Source organism: Bubalus kerabau, chromosome 7 (genome assembly GCF_029407905.1).
Source record: "Bubalus kerabau isolate K-KA32 ecotype Philippines breed swamp buffalo chromosome 7, PCC_UOA_SB_1v2, whole genome shotgun sequence".
Taxonomy (NCBI): Eukaryota; Metazoa; Chordata; class Mammalia; order Artiodactyla; family Bovidae; genus Bubalus; species Bubalus kerabau.
Genome location: NC_073630.1, coordinates 102114022 through 102132087, shown reverse-complemented (window position 1 = coordinate 102132087; position 18066 = coordinate 102114022). Strand labels below are relative to the sequence as shown.

The 18066-nt window shown below is 41.0% G+C and overlaps 1 protein-coding gene across 1 annotated transcript in view; it reads left to right on the top strand.

Annotated features, from left to right (window-relative positions):
* The window catches only part of LOC129657296 (placenta-specific gene 8 protein-like), a 30356-nt gene extending 13401 nt beyond the window's left edge, over positions 1-16955 (top strand). The window contains exons 2-5 of the mRNA XM_055587504.1: positions 5132-5260; positions 7923-8047; positions 14437-14551; positions 16744-16955. Coding sequence (XP_055443479.1) covers positions 5161-5260; positions 7923-8047; positions 14437-14541 — 330 coding nt within the window. The 5' untranslated portion in view covers positions 5132-5160 and the 3' untranslated portion in view covers positions 14542-14551; positions 16744-16955. The remainder of the gene's footprint in view (positions 1-5131; positions 5261-7922; positions 8048-14436; positions 14552-16743) is intronic.
* The last annotated feature ends 1111 nt before the right edge of the window (positions 16956-18066 follow it).

The window sequence follows — 18066 nt, the reverse complement described above, 5'->3', positions numbered from 1 at the left end:
TCCCTGAAGAGACTAAGGAGAGGATGTGGAGCCAACATGCAATCTTTGAGACAAGCTACATTTTCTCATCTATAAATTAAAGAAGTTCGACTAGCGATCATGATTTTTCCTTGGCCTTGGCACTTACTCTCTTTGCTTCAGTTTACTTGTCTGCAGTGAAAAGAATCTTAACAGCCTAATCCCCTGAGTGCTCTGGCCTGCTGTGAATATTAAATAGAGACCAGTGTGAAGCAGGAACCAAACATGAGACGCATGGCACTCTATATAAGCATCAGCTATGGTCATATCTACAACATACCACATTCAGATTTTTTCCATCAGTGTTCACTGGCACTTAGATGCTCTCCTATGTGTATGGTGATTTCCAGCTTTCAAAACGTCTTCACGTATGCATTCTTATTTGAGCTTCCCAAACACTAGCAATGACTAAAATCCAAGCTTTCTGACTTCTAACCCATTGATCCCAGGTGCTTTTCTGTATCAATAAGTCATGCATGGACACTGCTACTTGGCAGCATTTAGTTTAAAACAGACAATGTCAGGTCATTGACACACAGGGAACACGGGGTTTAATAGACATGGTCTCATCACATTAACACGACAAAGAAGAAAGTCAGATTGTACTCATTTTAAAGATGCTAAAACTGATGCTCAGAGAATTTAGTTTAATTGTCTGAGAACACAGAGCAGGTGGAAAATAGATTTGAATCCAGTTTCATTTGTCTCCACCGGTTCCTAACCGTGATTTAGGCCCTAGCAAGTCAGAGTGTGGGCCAGATGCCAATAGCGTTGACACCACCCACGAGCTTGTTAAAAAGGCAAATCTTGGGTCTCACTCTGGATCTACTGAATAAGGATCTGCTTTCTAAAAGGACTCCTTGGTGAGTCCTGAGCACATCATAATTTAAGAATCACTGACCTCTATTGCCCCTCAGTGAAGGTCTATCTCTGATATTCAGACATGCAAAATCTGTAAATAAGCACATATATGCACACATACACATCCATACACACATACATTGTAGGGTGTTTTTAAACTATACCTCTTCCCTGGTAGCTCAGACTGTAAAGAATCTGCCTCCAATGCAGGAGACCCAGGTTCGATTCCTGGGTTGGGAAAATCCGCTGGAGAAGGGTATGACAACCCACTCCAGTATTCTTGCCTAGAGATTTCTATGGCCAGAGGAGCCTGGTGGGCTACAGTCCATGGGGTCACAAAGAGTTGGACATGACTAAGCGACTTCACTTTCACTTTTCACTTTCATGCATGGAGAAGGAAATGGCAACCCACTGCAGTGTTCTTGCCTGGAGAATCCCAGGGACACTCAAGGAGCCTGGTGGGCTGCTGTCTATGGGGTCGCACAGAATCGGACACAAGTGAAGTGACTTAGCAGCAGCAGCAGCAAGAAGCTAACACTTTCACTTTTTCTAAAAATTTTACTTTAAGAAAGGGAATTTAGGGATTTTAAAGCAAGTGGCATGAGTCCCTGTGTTAGACTGGGAATTGAATTAATAGATACTTAATACATACCAGGACAGATGTTTTCATATATAGCAATGGCAGCATTTGCCCATTCCAGGTTTTGTTTTTTTTTTTAATCAATACTTCTTATTTAGGAAATTATTCACTCTTTTTTTTTTTTAAATCAAACCCAGAAAATTTTATCCTTACCCTAAACGACTCAACACAACAAATATATGAAGCACTAGAAGAATATTTAAGATACAATTTTTGCCCCGGAGTAAGTTTTAGCTTTGGGGTCTCTAGGGAAGTACTTAAGGACAGTTTTCCTTTTTGATATATTGGCTAAACTGATTTTGGTTACCTATACTGATAACCAAAACATTGTTTTTTATTATAAAGCAGTTTTCTGTCAAGAACATAGTCTTGCTGTTACTTTGCTCTTTCTTTAAAGGTATACACACACCTGTATCAGAAGCAGCTTTCTGTGTATGTTAACTATACTGATTTTCCCAGTAAATAATTTTTTTTTATTTTATTTTTACTTTTTTTTTTACTTTTATTTTATTTTTTAACTTTACAATATTGTATTGGTTTTGCCATATATCGAAATGAATCCGCCACAGGTATACATGTGTTCCCCATCCTGAACCCTCCTCCCTCCTCCCTCCCCATACCATCCCTCTGGGTCGCTTTCGTGAGGCCAGGAGTATATCTATAACATTCAGAGCTGAACCACACATTACCTATACAACTTACTCTTATTTGTTAACTATTTCTTACGTATCATGTGCCAACTCTGATCAAACAGTAGGAGCATCTGATACCCTGTCTTGTGAAGATACATCCCGCAGGAGCATTCTAGGATTGATTAGCAATGTCTGCTGCGAGTATAAGAGATCCTGAAGTACCCTTGTCATGCACTCTGACCCTGTTTCCTGGTCCAAAAAGTAAATCTCTTTACTGTTCCTCATGCCTTCCACACTCTTTTTGCCCCCTAGGCATTTCCTCACATTATTTTCACTGTCTAGAATGTCTACTATGTTGCCTACACAAGAATCACATACTCTCCAGTCAGCCTTCCCAAGTTTCTCCAGAACAAATGATCAAAAAAAAAAAAAACAAAAAAAACAAGAAACCTGTTCCCAAATCATATGTTTGGACTTCAGCTCAGGTCCCTGGGTCAGATGTTTATCTTACACCCCCCATGGGGTCAAAGAGATTCACAGAATAGACTTGTTTTTTTTGTTTCTTCTTCTTCTTTTTTTTTTTTTTTTACACTTTTATTTGTTATAATAGTTTCAGGCGAACAGCGAAGGGACTCAGCCATACATATACATGTATCCATTCTCCCCCAAACTCCCCTCTGTCCAGGTTGCCAGGTAACATTGAGCAGAGTTCCCTGTGCTCTACAGTAGGACCTTAGTTGAACCCATTTTAAATATCACAGTGTGTACATGTCCATCCCAACTCCCTAACTGTCCTTTCCCCCACCTTTCCTCCTCCCCCCACCCCCACCCCTGGGCAACTATACGTTCCTTCTCTAATTCTGTGAATCTCTTTCTAGAACAGACTTGTTTTGATTGAAAATGAATGCCACCACTTCCTCTGTGAATTATTCTACCTGTCTTTGGTGCTATGCAAGTGTCTCTGTGGTTTTAGGTCTTTTATTTCACTACTGGAGAGTCCTACCTGATGAGTTCTCTTCTTCGTTTCTCCTCCTTATTCAAAGTTCTGATATCTCCCCTCTGGCTTTGTACCTACACCCAATACCAAAACAAGGCCAGACTCGCTGGATAAAAAGATTTTGAATGAATTATTCTCTTATTTTCTTATCCTCTTTTGATTTGGTTCTCAGAAGAATCAGTGGTTGGGAAAGCAGTCAAACAAATACGATGTAAATTTAAAAGCAGTCAGATTAGGCAATAAAACAGCTGGTCCCCTTCACCACTCTTATTTTTTTTTATCAGCCCCTCTCCCTTAAGAAGCACTTTGGTACTTATTGAATACATAGATTCCTCAATCCCTTTCTAGACTTTGTAAGTTAAATCCAAATTTCTAGGGATGTATAATTTTAAAACCCCCTCAACTGGTTCTTACCCACAGTAAATTTTTTAAAAATAGAAGAAAACTTTGTTGATTATAAACAAGTTTTCTATTGTATTTAAATAAGTTATATCACAAATGTTAGCTAACAAGGTGACAGTGATTTTCTAAGACAGAATATCTGTAAACAAGCCAGTGGAAAATAACTTCTATGTAGAATATTTTAATTAATAAGACTCCTTTATAATGAGAAATACAAAACACTTCTACATAAAAACTGAAAAGTTGTGTCTTACCCTTCATGAATTTAAATTCACTCTGTTAGGCAAGGGAATATTATCCATTCTCATGACTCTTAACCATCACCTCTCTGCTAATTAGTTCAACAATATCCTAGTGCATATCTACTGTATCTATCTGCAACCGAGCATGAGGATGAACGTGCTGCACAGTCAGGACTGGGAAGCACAGTGGTAGAATCTTTGACTGGAGACTTCCTTAGCAACATAGGGGAGGAAGACTGAAGGGAGTAAAGCAGCGGGAAATGTGGGTAGAGGCTGCCCTCCAACTAGTGAAGGGAAGTATTGAAAGTGACCCGGGACCAAACCACAGAGCACGCGGACTTCCCTGGTGATCCGGTGGCTAAAACTCCTTCCTCCCAAGGCCGGGGTCCCAGGTTCGATCCCTGGTCAGGGAACTAGATCCTACACGCTGCAGCTAAAAATTCTGTATGCGGCAACGAAGATCAAAGATCCCGTGTGCCTCAACTAAACCCAGCACAGCCAAATAAATAAAGAAACACTAAAAAATAAAATTAAAAACTATAGAGCACAGCATAGTTAGAGTCAATACAAGAAAAGAGAAAGGTTTAGCATTAGTCATTAAGGAAATCAAAGACATTTTCTCTCTTGAAAGTTCTTACTAGGTAACAGCGCACAAGACTTAACTTGATCACTGAATGAAATGTAAGAAGTATAGGGAGGACACCCTTTCCCAGTGGTTTTGCAACCACTGGGTTTTTCTGTGGGACTTAAAGCCTCTTTTTTCGGAGAAACATTCGCAAAGAGAAATTCATCTTTTTCCAAGTTAAACTTTAGCTGTCAGGATACCACTAGTAATTAGTTGGCTAATGCTGACATTAGCCCGAAACATCTGCTTTCATAACACCAATTTTATGGAGAAGTAAACAACTTTATCTCACAGAGTTCTCCTACAGAGCAACTGAGAGAATGCCTATGAACTTGCTTTGTAAAAACTGATTATAATGACCATTAAATAAAAATACTTTAAATGCAAAACAGTTGTCTTGAAAATAGCACACACAAAAAAAATCATCTTGCTGATAAAAGAGGAATTGGTGAATGGGGAAAACACACACACACATACACAACCGGACAACCTGAGAATGGAATCCTCATCCCTTCTCTTTTATGCTGCTTTTCTATCTTTTGTATTTTTAATTCTCAAATATCAGCAAGAGTCTGGAAATGTCATGCCAAGTTAGTTGAATGTGACTGACTCCAACCAAAGGAGGTGCAGTGAAATGCTTTCCGAATTGATATCTATGTTATATCCAACCAACACAGTTAGGTGTTAAATAATTTTTTGGTTTTGTTTTCACAGGCAGTACCCTTTTGAACTCAGTCTTGAAAATGAACCCAGTTGTTTCACAGCCAGGTTACGGCTCAGCGGTCTCGGCGTCCAGTGACTGGCAAACCGGCCCCTTTGACTGCTTTGATGACATAGGGATCTGTAAGTAAACGTAGCTTTTGCTTTCTCCTGGGCTACAATCATGCAGTCACTGCCATAACAAAAATGGCTTGCTTATCCTCTCACTGAGATCCACGTGTTATTCTATAGATCATCGGTCACAAGGTGGAACACCTGGGCAGACTTTACTAGTGGATGTGTTATGTCTGTCCTGTACATAATGGCCCCTCTTGCTGTATTAACTTTAAAACAGTAGAAACCATATAAAAGTCAGATGCCAGGGACTTCCTTGGCAGTCCAGGGGTTAAGACTCCTCGCTTCCAGTACAGGGGGCCCCCGGTCAGGGAACTAAGATCCCGCATGCCACAGGACGTGGTGTGCCTCTCAGATCAGATTCCACATAAAAATGCAGCTTTCTCATCTAGATTTCCAGCTTCTCTTGAAAATTTGGAAAATCTGGAAAGAGGAGTCCTCTATCTCAACTGGCAGAAGTCAGCTGCTGCCAAGCTGACTTGTTGCTGTTGTTGTTCAGTCGCAAAGTCGTGTCCGACTCTTTGGGACCCCATGAACTGCAGCACAGCAGGCTTCCCTGTCCTTCACTATCTCCCAGAGTTTGCTCATACTCCTGTCCATTGAGTTCATGATGCTATGCAATTATCGCAGTCTCTGCAACCCCCTTCTTTTGCCCTCAATCTTTCTCAGCCTCAGGGTCTTTTCCAATGAGTCCGCTCTTCACATCAGGTGGCCAAAGTTCTGCAGCTTCAGCTTCAGCATCAGTCCTTCCAAGGAATATTCAGGACTGATTTCCTTTAGGATTGAATGGTTTGATCTTGCAGTCCAGGGGACTCTTTTTTTTTTTTTTCCACCGGCCCCCTCCTTCCCCCCCAGGGGACTCTTAAGAGTCTTCTAACCCCCTTAGTTAACCCTCTTCAAAGGGACCTCCACTCTAGAGTTTGCCATATTCATGTCCATCATCCACTGTTGGCTGGTTTGTGTTTTTTTCAACCAGTTTTATTCATTCATTTTACCTGCCTGCCTTGAATTTATTATCCTTATCCAGATCGATCATCGGGCTTTATATTTCCCACCTCATTAGCATCCCGGTGTTCTTGATGTGTTTCTCCACTCTTCCCTTTACTCCTCTTTTCCCTACAGGGCTGAGTCTGTGTTTCCAGATTTCAATATTCTTGTGACTCTTGTGGTCGGTGCATTTCAGGAAGCTTTCGGGTTTTTAGCTTTCCTAACCTTAAATTCTTTCACAGCACCAAACACACTTTGGTGTAAGACAAATTCCTGTTTCAGAGTCTATTGCCCAAAGGGATGTAGACATTCTCTGTGTGGCTACTCTTTCCACTGTCTTGAGAAAGAGCCTCTTTTGTGTGTGTGTATATGATGGAAGTTCCAAGTTCTGTGGAGATAGCCTTTGGCTGAAAACCATCAATCAAAAAATAAGAGTTTTCTTATCTCATCTAGGGTACAGCCATGACAAAACTCCACCCTAGAGCTTTTCAAAATAAGCTTGAACTCAGCACGTTTGAGAACAGTTTCCTGTTTGTCACTATTTTCTTAGGTCATTTTTTGTCTCACACAGACTCTTAAAAGTGAAACTTCACTATACTTTTTAAGTTTTTATGTCAATATCCCTTAACTTTTACTTGCTTCGATCCTCATAACAATAATAAAACTTTCCTCTTTGCCAGAATGACCATCTAGAATCTGTTTCCTACTGCTTTTCTCATTTTTTCAATTATTTCTTTACTCAATGCTTTCTGATCCTAAGCACCTTCCCACAGTTTCCAGAGGGTTGCTCAGACATTCCGACGCCACAAACTTCCTATTCCCGTATGCTCCAAATGTAAACAAGGATAAGGAAGAAAGATAATTTGGACATGCTCAGATCAACAAGGCAGGAACTTTTTTTTTTTTTTTTGGATGACTATTTTGATGATTTAATGAGTTGAGGTTGTCGGGGGGAGAAGTTAGCAATTATTTTTTAAGCAATTTTTTTCCTAAACGTTTTATTTTTTATGGGGTTATAACCGATTATTCTGAAGATCAGCCCTGGGACAGGGAGGCCTGGCATGCTACGATTCATGGTCGCAAAGAGTCGGACACAACTGAGCAACTGATCTGATCTGATCTGATAGCCGATTAACAAACAATGTTGTGACAGGTCTCAGATGAACAGCGAAGGGACTCAGCCATATGTATACATGTATCCATTCTCCCCCAGACTCCCTCCCATCCTGGCAAGGCAGGCGTTTTTGCAGTTAAGTCTGACCAGTCATATGACAAGCAAATTTCCCCAGTGTGTGTAGGATCTAGAAGCAAGATATAAAGAGCCAGGTGACCCCATTGTTTCCACCAAGTGTCCACTAAGGCCATTTCCTGAGTATGTATTTTCTTGAAAGCGGTGTGTGTGTGTTTGTGTGATCAGTTGTGTTCGACTCTGCAGCTCCATGGACTGTAGCCCACCAGGCTCCTCCGTCCATGGGATTCTCCAGCAAGAACACTGGAGTGGGTTGCCATGACCTCCTCCAGGGGATCTTCCCAACCCAGGGATCAAACCCATATCTCTTATGTCTCCTGCATTGGCAGGTGGGTTCTTTACCACTGAGCCACCCGGGAAGCCCATGGAAGAGGTATGATTAAGTCAGCCTCCTTACAATCTTGACTGATTTCTGTGATTTCACCCTGCACTCAGGTCTCTGTGGGGCTTTCTGTCCCCTGTGCCTTTCGTGTCAGATTGCCTCTGACATGAACGAATTCTGCCTGTGCGGATCAAGTGTCGCCATGAGGACAATGTATCGGACCCGATACGGCATCCCGGTGAGTCACCCATGTCCACCAGGAAATAGTCACCCCGACAGCCCAATGGCCTTCCTTCAGTCTGACTGCATCTCCATGATTGCCCTCCTCACCATCATGACTTGACCCTAGCCTTTTCTCCACTGCCATCCTAAACATTTTTTCCTTTAAACTTTAAACTTTTTATTTTGTATTGGGGTATAGGTGATAAAAAATACTGTAACAATTTCAGGTGTACAGCCAATGGACTCAGCCATACATATAAATGTATCCATTCTCTCCCAAACCCTGCTCCCATCCAGGCTGCCACATAACATTGAGCAGAGTTCCATGTGCTGTATAGTAGGTCCTTGTTGGTTACCCATTTTGGATATAGCAGTGTGTACATGACCTTCTCGAACTCCCTAACTATCCCTTACCCCCACATCTTAAACTTTATAAATGATTTACAGAGACTATCTATCTATCCCTTGGGATATATTCACAATAAAACTTTTTATTGATCCAATAGATGTGTCTCTGAAAAAGCTGCTGGAGATGAGCAGGTGAGGGATGAAGGTCAGCACAGAGTCTCTCCTGGCTTTACTCAGAGTCAGACTGGACTCTGCAGGGTGGGTGGCTGTTGCTTAGAAAGCCTTAGGTGAAAAATGGGTGTATATAGATCCCCCCAGAGCCAGCACATTTTTGAGCCAGTTACCTCACTGATAACTCGTAAAACAGTGTTCATTCACTCAAAAGATGTTATTGAGCACCTAGAACCTTGTTAAGTCATAAGCTAGTGTTCACTCATTCAACGGGGATTTACTGAATATGCAGAACATACCAAGGACTATTACAGATGCTAAAGACACACCAGTGAACAAAGGAAATAAAAATTCCTGTCTTCGTGGAGCTCACTTCAATTTTTTTGAGATTTTTATTTTAACATAATTTCAGACTTAAAGTCACAGAAATGATACAAAGACTTCCTATACACTCTTCACCCAGATTCCCCCAGTATTTAAAAACGTACCAGATTTGATTGATTTTCTCTCTTTCTTGTCTTTATTTATCTATTCTATTTTTTTTCTGAATCATTTGAGAGTAAATTATAAACTGGATACCCTATTATCTCTATTTCAGTGTGTATTTCCTAAAAACAAGGACATTCTCTTATTTTATCACAATGTGATTATCAAAAGGAATTTAACATTGATACAGTACTATTAGCTAATCCGTGGGTATTTTTTTTTTAATTTATAATTTTTTTTAATTTTATCTTATTTTTAAACTTTACAATATTGTATCAGTTTTGCCAAATATCGAAATGAATCCGCCACAGGTATACCTGTGTTTCTCATCCTGAACCCTCTTCCCTCCTCCCTCCCCATACCCTCCCTCTGGGTCGTCCCACTGCACCAGCCCCAAGCATCCAGTATCGTGCATCGAACCTGGACTGGCGACTCGTTTCATACAAGATATTATACATGTTTCAATGTATTATTTAAACTTTACCAATTATCCCAATAACTTTCTTTAGATGGAAAAAAAAAATCAGTTGTCTGGACCAGCTTCCGCCAGCGCCTGGCCTTTACTTTCTTTCTTGACCATCCAGGGCAACAAAAATGTGAAATTCTGCCCTCAGCTGAGCTGAGTAAGGGCCCCTGGGGTTGACTGGAGGTGTCTGTGGCATCTGTCTTCCCTAGAACTCCCTCAAGGGAGGGGTGGCAAAGCTGCAGAGATGAGATGGAGACGCTGAGGAGTTAAGCCAGCTGTTCGCCCTCTCCTGAAGGAGAAGATAGGGTAACATGGGTGTGTGTGCCCGTATCACTTGAGGCACAGAGCACCTGTGGACAGTATTAGAGGGTGTGGGTGGGGAATAATCTGAAGGGAGATCTAATGATGGAAGCAGGCAGAGCCTGGCAAGTGATTCTGTGAACGGAAAATTGCAATCATGCAGGGGCTGGGAGGGTTAAGATGAACTGGGACCACTGGAACTGAATGACAACTGTCATTCACTTCTTCTATAATATGGAAAATTTTCTCAGTGTTTGTCTTTTTTTTTTTTTTAATGAATACAGATCAGTTATTTCGTAGACTATCCCTCAATTTGGTTTGTCAAATGTTTCCTCGTGATAAGACTTCGGTTATACACTTTTGGCATCAACTCTACAAAAGTGATGCTCTGTTCGCCTTGCAGCACATGACATCAGGTTGTCTCACTGTGTGTGATGCTCACGTTGAGTCCTTAGTTAAGATAGTGTCTGCCAAGATTCTCCACCACAGAGTTGCTACTTTCCCCTTTATAATGGATAAGGATCTTGTAGAGACATGTAAATCAAACTTTCACCCACTAGTTCTAACATCTGTGATAGATTCTTGCCTCCATCAGTTATTACCGTGATGGTTGTCAATGGGAGAGCTTTGACACTAATGGAAGAAAACAGTTACAATATAACTAAGAATGCTGCTGCTGCTGCTAAGTCACTTGAGTCGTGTCTGATACTGTGAGACCCCATAGACGGCAGCCCACCAGGCTCCTCCGTCCATGGGATTTTCCAGGCAAGAGTACTGGAGTGGGTTGCTATTGCCTTCTCTGATAACTAAGAATAAGTAAGAATATAATGTATAGGTTGGTGATACGTACAACAGAGAGGTGGAAAGGCTGGAGGTGGGGTGGGAGATGGGGAATGGTAACAGAAGAAGAAAATATCACAGCAAGACCTTGCAGACCATTTTAAGAAATCTAGCTTTCATTTTAAGTGATCTGGAAAGCGTTTAAAATGCTTTTAAACACAGAAGTGACTTGAAAACTTAGCCTCTCACTCATTGTAACCAATAACAATTCATCTCGCTAAGCCTTGGCTCTCTGATAAAATGGTAACAATGATACCTCCTCTAAGGTGGTGCAGTAAGAGTCACAGCAGATAATGCAGGGAAAGGACTTAGCACAGGGTCTGGCAAGTAACAAGTGCTCATGAGTCACTATTATAATTTTTGTTCTTAGCTCAGCTGTCTTCGGGCAGCCTGCATTCCTTCCGTGGGCTTGCTCAGCCGCCTCTCTCAGCACTCCCTGTGCTCTCATTTACATCCCTCAAAAGGCAGCAGAACTTAACACAAGGGTTCTTAACTTCGTGACTGTTTCACAAACTTCCCAAAACCATATGCAAAGTGTCGGGTGTATGTACTTGTGCACATAGTTGTGTACATGGATGTATGTAGTTGTGAGTATGGGAGTGAGATTCTCTAAGTGGTCCGTAAGAGGGTAGAGGAAGGAGAGCTTAGCTGAATTCTGGAGATAAGTTTCTGGAAACAGCTCAGCAAACAGTTCACTTTGGGCTCTCTGACAAATCATTTGTTAGCATCAGTTTTCTCATCTTTCATGAGAAAGTTGTGCAAGATGATTTCTAAGATCTTCCTAGGGTCTAGGATTGTATAATAAGTTTTCTTGGTGTCTATTATATACGTGCATTTATAGACAGTGTATCTCTAGTGTTCTTTCTTAGAACAGACCTCTAAAATGGCTAATAAACCCTAGGACTGATTTGTACAGTTCAGGTTCTCTGCTTTGTTCCCCCTTTACATCTACGCAAACATTTATAAGGCTGCCCCAGCACAGCCTCTCTAACCTCCGCCTCCCTTCATGGACACAGACAGGCAAGAGACCATCCCCTTGGCCAGGGCCACAACCTCCACAGCAGAGGAGAAAGAGAAGAAACAACCACAGATTGAACTCCTATGTGCTGGAATACTGCCTGGACATATATGTGCTCATATACTACTTACAAATGCTTTGCGGGGCAGGCAGTGGTATCTCCACTTCGTGGACATGAAAAGTAGGAATGAGAAAGCCTTAAGGTCATAGAACATGGACATGCTGAAATTTGGGCTCAAGGTTTTTTTTTAATTATTACTTTATTTTTTAAAATTGAAATGTAAACAAAATTTATAATGTTGTGTTCATTTCCGTACAGCAACGTGAATCAGCTCTATGTATATATATAAAAACCCTTCCCTCTTGGACCTCCCACCCACCATGCTTCATCCCACGCCCCTAGGTCATCACGGAGCACTGAGCTGAGCTCCCAGTGCTGCACAGCATCTTCCCACTAGCTATTGTATACAGGGTAGTGTATATATGTCTATGCCACTCTCTCAGTCCACCCCACCCCATGGGCTCATGTTTATTCTGACTTACAGCCAGGCCTGGTTCTTCCCACTTAACCATCTTGTCTTCCCAAGTCCGTGTGTATTGAGTCAGGTACCACAACTCATTCATTTGCACAGTGATTCTGTAACCAGTCCTCATGACGAGATTTCTTTTTTTTTTTTTTTAAACAGCTTCCAAACAAGTGAAGCACCAGTCCCCTTTCCCAAACAGAGTGATGAATGCAAAAATCTTTGTTTCTGGGACCATTTCCCAAGAAGCTGTTCTGAGCAAGGCGTTTATGTCCCTTGCTAACTTCAGCATGGTTTAAACCCGTAGTTCATGTCCTCTCATTTGAAAGAGGAATTTTTTTCTTCTCAATATTTTCTATATCTGTATTATGAAACACACTTAGAATTAGGGTGTGTTTTCTAAAGGTTTCCCTAGGTTTCTCAGCAAATAATAGCGGGACTTTTTTCTCCTACAAACTTCCTGAGATAAAGACAGGCATAGACATGCTGAAACAGAAAACTAGTTACATCCTTGATGAATATTTTCATTTTTGTATTAATAACATATTATGTATATTCAATAAATGTTGGTTTAATAAAAGCTTAAAAGATGAATAAATATAAATAATGAACTCAAACATGGAAAAAAAAAAAAAAAACAAGCACTTTGAGGAAGGGTTAAAGGATTTGGATGATTTTTCAGGGAAAAAGAAATGGTCAAGGGACCAAATTGTCTTCAAATTGAGTATCCGTTCCTTTATCTGATGAAGGTCAAGACATTAGATTCTAACATGGTTATCTCATTGTCCAGTCTTTGTCCCACACACTTTCTCCATCAGATAAAAATCAAAATCACTACAGCAAGGAAAAAAATTTACGAAAAGTAAATCACTTTTCTCACCACTTAGGAACTCCCAAACTTTATAGGCTAAATCTACTCTCTTTCCCTTTCCTGCTCGCTCGCTCTCTCTGGGTCTCTCTTTTCACTGGAAATTGGGAATTGTACTAAATTTTAAATTTTTTTTTAATTTTTAAATTTTAAAAACTAAGTGCTATCCAAAAATGGAGTGCAAAATATATCAGTTAGTCAAGACACACAGTCACATAACCTGCTCATCAGATTAGACCCCTCGGATCAGCCAGTGCTGACTATACAGAGCAGGAGTCCCTTCTAGGGCATATCTAGCCGTGGGTCATCAAAGACCCAACTGGACCTCCCATGGAGAGGGCCTTCAAAACTCTGCCAAGCAGCTCATTCTACAGTTTTTCTAGACACTCTTCATTCTCTAATTTCTTCTTTTGCCAGTAAGGTTTATATCCTCTCTCACTATGGACTGCCTTCCTTGCAGAACATGAGGGATGTCAATGAAAAAGATTAGAGGGATACAAGGTGATGTGTGACCTAGCCCTATACTCACAATCAATTGGAAAAATTGGTGCATTACACACCTGGCTTTAAAGGGAACCATTCCACATCAGTAAAAATAGGTAAATCAAAAGGTTTCTAAAAAGGAAAAAAGTAGAGAACTCTTCTAGAACAGATAATAGAGAACTGTGGCTATGATTGTAACCTGCAGATCATTTGAAACGGTATGTTATTATGTAAAGGGTACTGGCTTGAGAGGAGAAAGACCAGTCACTGCCACCAGTTTATGAGATTTAGTTAGCAAGTCAGTTAACTTCACTTGGTCATCAAAAAAAAAAAAAAAAAATAGGGATGGGCTTCCCTGATGGCTCAGTGGTGAAGAATCCACATGCCAATGCAGGAGACATGGGTTCTATCCCTGATTTGGAAAGATCCCACATGCCATGGAGCAACTAAGCCCGTGCGTCACAACTATTGAGCCTGTGCTCTAGAGCCCAGGAGCCGAAACTATTGAAGCCCACACACCAAGAGCTCACGCTCTGCAACAAGAGAAGCCACTGAAATGAGAAGCCTGCACGCCGCAACTAAAGAGTAGCCTCTGCTCACCGCAACTAAAGAAAAGCTGAAAAAAAGTGACGAAGACCCAGCACAGCCAAAAATAAATGAATAAATAAATGGTTTTTTTATTAAAAGAAAAATAGCAGTAAACAAGTGACAATATGATAAACATTGATAGTGATAAACATGATAGTGTTAAACATGATAAACGTGATAAAATAGTGATAAACATGATAAACAAGTGACATAAAATGTATGTTTTAAAGAGGTTTGAAAAGTGAAACAAGTGCAGGGAATTGTGTGACTATTCACAGGCTACCTGTTGATCTATTTGTTTGTTTTTTAACAGGGATCCATTTGCAAGGATTTCCTGTGTCTGGCATTTTTACCGCACTGTGCCCTTTGTCAACTCAAGCGAGATATTGAAAAAAGAAAAGCAATGAATGCCTTATAAAAGATGGTTGGTAAGTTGGCGGGACCTCTTTGATTTGTGAGTAGCAAAAGGAAGTCTCAAAGGTATCTTTGATTTCTTTGGTCCTCTATCTCACAGATCCATGAGATGGCCCTTGGCAAAGGGAGGGCAAATGACTCTCAATGGCCAGCCTGCACCAATCAGTTGGGACTCAGCTTCCCAGAGAGCCTGGGTAGAGAGGGCTAGCCCTGATTGGATGGGAAAGAATTCTGGGATTTGTTAGGATGTCTGCCACAGGTGGAGTGGCCGTATGACGTACCAGATAAACGTGCCACATATCCTCCATGTGTATCTTCACAGCATCATGATTGAAGGTACCAGAGATATGTGTACAACCGAACATTCATTTCCCAAAGCCTACATCTCAGGTCCACTGCTGTCAACAGTAACCCACTGAGACGTCACACTAACCGTGACTGTGTAATGGATCTAGTGATATGTCCTTGTCAACACCACAATATTAAAAGAGTAATGCATTCTCCAAAGTGGTAGAAAGCTACCTTAGTTTCTGTGAATGAAGTGTGGACAATTCAACCAGTTATCTAAAATGCCCAAAGCTCCCGTTTAGGAAGAAGAGTACTGCCTTTTTGGTGGTGATATTGTCAAAGCTGGGCAACTGCTCATAAGCCTAGTTTCCTAAGCTCTCCTGGTCACATTTTAAATCTTCTTAGTTCTTCCTATTTTTCTTAGGCAAGAGGACGATGGCTTCTCAGTCCTGTCTTTCCGTCTCTTACTGCCAATCCCATGGAATTTATCATCCAAGTTTTATTATCACCTGGAAAGGGCTATTCTCTAAAAGTCCTATCTCCCGAGAGGTCTCTGAGAGCGTTTGATCAGGATACTGCATTCATCTGTGCCAACGGTTGGCATGGGCACAATCTGTCTCTCTCTCAGCTCTTTTGCCACATGCAGCACAAAATTGTGTCCTCTTCATGAACGTTTTAGCTCATTTCTTTTAGTGCCGTTTTAGTGTCTTAGTATTTGTCTTCTGACTGCTTTCCTCAATGACTGATGTGCTTAACCCATTTACAAGCAGAGTCCAGATGGTGAGTTTTCTTATTCTTTTTCTTCCTTGTAACCTGCCTCCTGAGACACAACTGTTGTTTCTCTTCCCAAGCAGTGACGTTTCTTTAAAGCCATTTGTTACCAATGCAATTCAGAATTTTGCCAAAGTAACCCTAGTCCCCGACATCAGTTCAGTTCAGTTGCTCAGTCGTATCTGACTCTGCGACCCCGTGGACTGCAGCATGCCAGGCTTCCCTGTCCATCACCAACTCCCGGAGCTTGCTCAAACCCATGTCCATCAAGTTGGTGATGCCATCCAACCTTGTCATCCTCTGTTATCCCCTTCTCCTCCTGCCTTCAACCTTGCCAGCATCAGGGTCTTTTCTAGTGATTCAGTTCTTCACAGCAGGTGGCCAAATTACTAGAGCTTCAGCTTCAGCATCAGTCCTTCCAATGAATATCTATGTAGTCTCCTACACAGAATGTGGTAATTTACTGGTCCATTATCCAATTAATGAAAAAGACTGTCCTGGGAGCTCTGCCTTTTAGAGTCTCTTACCTTAGTGTGAATGATGATTCACTGACATTTGATAAGAGAAATTATCGCTGGCAATCTACAGAGCATTCTGTTGGTTTACCTAACATAGCAATGGTACCTGACATAGTAGTCACTTAATAACTATTGTGGATGAATAAATAGATGCAACTTTCAAGCAAGGAAGCATAGTAAGCTCTAACCTAGACAACTCATTGAATCTTAGCTAGTGGTTGAGACTCATTCAAATATTGGGTTGACCAAAATGTTCATAAAATCTTATGGAAAAACCTGAATGAACTTCTTGACCAACTGAGTAAATTGTACTGAACCAGGGGTCATGATTTGATATAGATTTTTTTTATATATAGATTTTAAATATGTAGCAATTTGGGGGCTTCCCTGGAGGTCCAGTGGTTAAGACTCTGCACTTTCATTGCAGAGGGCGTGGGTTCAATCCCTGGTCAGAGAACCAAGAGTCCACATGCCATATGGCCAAATAAATAAATATTTAAAAATAAATAAATATGTAGCAATTTGGCAGTAAGATAGCAGTGGAATGAAAGTTTTGATACTTGGGACAAGGATAATGTAAAGATGGAATTCTTTCATTGATTTAGTCTTTCTTTTTCTGATTTCTACAGGTCAAGTTCACATGGTAGTGAAAGAAAATGCCGCAATGAAATACTGCATCTGTTCAGTGCTATCTCACCTTAAATCTTAGAAACTAATTCAGCTAATCATATGGCTTCAAATGGCTTCAAAACATTTTTAATTTTTAATTTGCTTTGAAAGAAATACATTTCCAGTGCTCCTCTCTAAGATGACTGCCATTAAAAATTAATTTCTTCAACAATTCTTGTGTCTTTAAATACTTCATCATGGAATTAACATTCCCATATGCTTCTGTTTTTGTTGTTATTGTTGTTGTTTGTATTAGGGTATAGCCAATTAGGGGCTTCCCAGGTGACATGAGTTTGATCCCTGGATTGGGAAGGTCCCCTGGAGGAGGGCACAGCAACCCACTCCTGTACTTTTGCCTAGAGAATCCCACAGACAGAGGAGCCTGGCAGGCTACAGTCCATAGAGTTGCAAAGAATCGGACACAACTGAAGTGACTTAGCATGCACACAGGTGACTCAATGGTAAAGAATCCACCTGCCAATTTAGGAGATACAAGAGACACAGGTTTGATCCCTGGGATGGGAAGATTTTCTGGAGGAGGAAATGGCAACCCACTCCAGTATTCTTGCTGTGATCATCCCATGGACAGTGTAGCCTGGTGGGCTACAGTCCATGGGTCTCCAAGTCAGACACAACTGAGCAACCGAGCCTGTCATAGCTGATTAACAATGTTGTGATGGTACCAGATGAACAGCAAAAGGACTTAGCCACGCATGTACATGTAACTATTCTCCCCCAGACTGCCCTCTCATCCAGGCTGCCACACAGCATACAATAGGTTTCTTTTAAAAAATGAGCCAAGTTTGTCAAAATGTCAAAGTTGAATGATGAGTATGTAGAGATGCTTCATTCTACTTTTCTACCTTTACATAAGTTTGAAAATGTCCAGTACAAAAAGTGTTTTAAATGTTGTCAAAATGCTTTTGTTATTTTGGATTTTCCTTGCACCCAGAGACCAGGTGTTACCCTGCAAGGCTCCTCACCCCAGGAAAGTGTGGTTTCCTCCCCCAGGGAGTTTCATCGGCCTTGGCAGGTCTTCACAGTAAATCATTTCCAGGAATTAATTGCCTAACAATGCAGAGTTTACTGTAGATTTTATACACACAGGGAGGATTTGTGCCATAAACCACACAGCAAACCACCTAATTAAAATTCTCATTGCACATCTCTGTCCTCTCCCAAGTCATCTCTGGTAGCAAGCCAGCCACAGGGACTCCACTTTCTTTTTCTTTTCTTTTTTCACCCAGGTTAACTTGGCATTTTATTTCATTTTGTAATTTAGA